General features: G+C 35.9%; 1 protein-coding gene across 1 annotated transcript in view; it reads right to left on the minus strand.

Moving 5' to 3' along the window:
• The window catches only part of LOC111083658, a 13,047-nt gene that overhangs the window by 1,983 nt on the left and 6,437 nt on the right, over positions 1-4,627 (minus strand). Inside the window, exon 3 of the mRNA XM_022380302.1 lies at positions 4,512-4,561. Within this exon, the coding sequence (XP_022236010.1) occupies positions 4,512-4,561 (50 nt within the window). The remainder of the gene's footprint in view (positions 1-4,511; positions 4,562-4,627) is intronic.

Here is a 4,627-nt window from a genome sequence, read left to right on the forward strand (position 1 = left end):
AAGAAGCTAAATGAGAGATCATTTTAGTATAAGACAAGAACTAAGCAATTAATCTTCTAATTATTCATTTAATGATGACTATTGATATTGAGTGTATACAGAAAACCAGCTTATGGTTCAACTACATGTGCACAAAACCAGATAAAAAGGGAGAACCATAAACTGATAAATCACTCCATCATGTAAAGAATGAAGATGAGTGAATCAGGGCAAGTTAATAAATTTTTCATCCATAAAATTTAAAAAGGGAACTTTCATACGATAATCATAGGTTCCATCTAGAAAGTAGAAATATTTAGATAACAAATGAGAAGAGAAAGATCTACTGTTATCTTAGGTAACACAAAGAAGTAAGAGTAAAAACCTCAATGAAATATGAATACACCATCGATATTCTCTTGTTGTTGCTAGATCCAATTTTTCTATATTGAAATTGTATTTCCGATAGGTACACTCACAGATATAGCTATTCTCGTTCAGTGCTGCCACCTATATGCCAAAACATTTTATGCATGCCACAAGCCTTATACCTTCCCTAAATTGTAATTGACTGATTCCAATAGATCTCTTGGGCAAATTATCATGTGACAACCCTCCACCAATGAGAGTTAAGGGATCCCAATATAATGGGTGAATTGTAATTTAGATGGCTCACTCCCATTAATTTCTGTGTCATATTAGAGGATATCATATCATCTACACCAGCAGTAAATCACCGCCCTACTCTCAACTGAATGATTTTATAATCATTTCTATAATTCATGTGTGTTTTATTAACCTATTCAGGAGGATACCTCCATGGTCCATCACCCCCAGTGGCTTGGAACTGGAAAGTAGTAAAGACTCCCAAACCCTGCTGGAAGAAAAAGGTGGGGGGATTGTGGTGGAGAGTCAGGAAGAATGACAACACATGAAACAGTGTAATGGGTGACCACGAAACTCTATATTGAATCATTACCAGATGATTTCTGGCCAGAGGGAGAAAATGAACCAAAGCATGATGGACAGCAAGAAGCTCCAGGATGTTGATATGATAAGACCTCTTGGCTGCATACCAACACCCCAAAGCTTCCTGCTGATCGACTCATGCACCCTATTCCTGAAGGGATACTTCCACGAAAATGTGTAAAAAAATTTGGACAAAGACGAGGAAGTGGCACTCTCACCAATGTGTGAGTCTTGTCCGACCACCAATGCAGATTGTCAACAAAGGTAGGTAAAAGGGTAATAAGAACCATCAAAGGATCCCTTGCGAGATTCTACTGATTGTGAAGAGCCCCTGAAGAGCCCACATATGAGCCTGACCTAAGGGGATAAGAGCTGCCATGGTAGGTAACATCCTCAAAGAGATAGAACCTCGCAAGCTGTAAGAGAGGGAGTAGTAAGAGCATGAAGAACTGAAAGCTCTATCAAACAATGTCAAAGAGGAGAAGATTGGGGCCTAACTGAGATGAGTGTTGAAAAAATAACATCCAAAAGAACAAGATATTGGGTAGGTCATACGAATTACCTCTCCAACTTGACTAACCAGCCCACTCGAGTTGCTTTCAGGAGCAACTGATGAGTGTGACTCTTGTTCAGAATGAGCTAACAGTAGCCAGTTGTTCATATAATGATGAAAGCACTACATGAGAGCATATAAGTGATGAGTGAATGCTCTGACCACCCGATAAAAAACATATAGGGCTGAAGCAAGACTGAAGGGCAGTGCAAAAAACTGATAAACCACCCGGGTCACGACTGACAAGATGTCGGGATATGCAAATAAGCAGTTGCAACATTCATCTTGGTCATTCATAAACCTGGAGAAAAAATCCCACCTGAGGGTGAGAAACGACTCTATGGTGAAATGGGGCAGATTGAGCAATAAAATCCTGGGGAAAGATGACGAACAGGTTCGATGGCATGGTGAGATAGAAGGTCTTGTACTGCCACTGACAGAAGCTAGTAGGTGGAAGAATCCCAAGGCATGGGGAAAGAAATGGGTACCTACCCAAGAGACAAGGGAGGGGGAATAAATTGCAGAACAAGTCCCAAGGAACCCATGGATCTGTGATGAAAGACTGCTAAAGGGGAACAAATTTGTACAATTGAGCTCCCACCAGACCGGAACTCACTGGGTAGTCACCGGTACTGTTGGTGATGTGCCCGTCTATGTCAAATAATATAATGAGATGAAAAACAGGTAAAGGCCGAGATGGACTAGGACAGGAAAAAAGTAATAGGGACTTGTCGTGACTTCGACTGCGACAAACATGCTACCAAAGAGGAAAGGATAGAGCATTGAGGCACAGACTCCACACATAATTCTATAATCTCAGGTTCATACCACAAAAAAAGAAAAAAGAGTCCATACATAAATCCTGAAGATAATGGGCCGCAAACGAACCTGGGACAAGGCCACATCTCGACCCAAAAGATCCCAACAACAGAGAAACCATGTGTGTAAAGCGAGAGCCAAAGACGACAATCTATCAAGTGTGGAGGTAATAAAGGAGAGGCTTTATGAAGAAATTCCACTTTGGAAATTAAACGATTAAAGTCACGATTGCGAATGACACTGAAAATCATCTAAAGAAAAACTTCTGAACATAAGAAGTGATAGTTTGGTAGAAATGAATAGAGGGAGTCACATGCATCACAAGAGTATGTGCACTCTCATTGGTGAAGGGTTGTTGCATGATGATTTGCATGAGAGACGTATTGGAATCAGTCAATTCCAATTGAGGGGAGATAAAAAGCTTGTGGCATGTTTAATTTTGTTTATATAGAGGGCAGCACTGAACGAGAATAGTTATTTATGTGAGAGAGGGTAACATACCTTATCAGAACTTGAATAAAAACTGGAAAAGACTAATTTTGATCATGAATAGAAAACCAAAGTGAAAAATTTGAGAAACTCAAGGAACACAAAATGAATGGTCAATAGATGAATAGAATCTGAGATGACTTCAAAAATTCTATACAGAGTAGTCATTCAGAATGAAGACAATGAATAGGTCAAAAAGTCTAATCTGCTTTTATCAATTTTACAACACAATAAACATATGAATAGATGTAGAGAGTATTGAAAACCACTACATACAGGACATTAAAAGGGAACAATGACCAACTACTGAGTAAGATACTAAAATGCTAATCAACTTCTAGTGGCAAGTTACTCTGAATGAGAAACAAGTTAAAGTAAAATATATCCAAGCTTAAAAATAAAACAGATTTGTTTTGTCATATGCAGATATAATTATTATATATATATACATGAAGGTTTGCTGGTTAAAACACAAGCACTTTGCAACACAGCCCAGCAGGTGAAAATGTCAGTGAAACATAAGAGACACATGGTAATAGAAACTGTATCAGAAAGAGTGAAACATAGGTAATTAAGACATAAAAGTAGATATGTGATCATGATTAAAATAATCAGAAAATTCTCTGATAATGTGGCCAAAAAATTATGTCTCAAGAAAAAGCTAAGGTTCAAAAAGTTGAGACTGTGGGAGAAATAAAAGATTAAAGTACTGAAATCATCTAACATCACACAAGTACCCTCCACTGTAACAGAAACAGCTTAAGTATTGAAAATATACAACATACCTAAGAGAAAGAGAAATGAGTCTAGCAGAAGTGTTGTCAGAATTTGAGCATAGAAATCAAACTCTTGCAGGTTTTAACAACATTTAGGCCAGAACAAAGAAATCAAACTTCATCAAAACAAAAGAAAATGGCAAGTGATACACAAATCAAGTATCCACACAATTGTTATACCCATCAGGAATATCAAAATACAATGGCACAAGTAGATTGAACAATTAGTTTCATTATGCATGCTCCAGGCAAATTGTGTAAGTAGGGCCTCCAAGGAAGTTACAGAAATATATGTATATAAAAGAGATGGCTGATATAGGTAATTTAAGCTTTTACAATGTTTTCTTAATGACATGAGTTCAAATACAACAAGAAAAAGCTTTCAGTATTTCAGAGGTAAATTTACTTCATTTTAATGTAGTCGTATACATGAAAATTAAAAGATATAATAAAACAAAAACTCATCTCTACTGAATTCAACAAATTAGACCAGAATGGCAAGATAAACAAAGTTAATTTAAAACTAAACAGTTAGAGTTAGCATATACTAATAGGCCTACTAATGCACATATCTCTAAAAATTGTATCATTGTATAATGTAACGTTATTAATCTTAATCAATTATTATTGTAGAGGAAACAATGACATTTCTTTTAAATCATGTCAAAAGTGATAAAATTTCTAAAGTAAACCATGGACACTGAAAACAGTTAATTTAAGTACTGTGTACAAGAAGAAAAAAAGAGAAGAATAACAGTTATTTCAATTTTTAAAAATGATAGTAATGGTATATAAGTTGTAAAAATAAAACTAAAGGCCAAACACAATGCAGGAGAGTGAGGAAAAAAATTAAATAAATGACAGTGTTGTTCTAATTTTTAAAGATGAAAGGTTTAATCTCTCCAGGTTTTACTTTTGTTACTTACCAACTCTCTATCACTGCTCTTTTAAAATTGTTTCCATAAACACCAAGCAACTAGAAAAAATTATAAATATATTTATCTATTACTATAATACAGATAAAGTTCACATCAATATTTGG

This window comes from Limulus polyphemus, unplaced genomic scaffold (genome assembly GCF_000517525.1).
Source record: "Limulus polyphemus unplaced genomic scaffold, Limulus_polyphemus-2.1.2 Scaffold10563, whole genome shotgun sequence".
Lineage (NCBI taxonomy): Eukaryota > Metazoa > Arthropoda > Merostomata > Xiphosura > Limulidae > Limulus > Limulus polyphemus.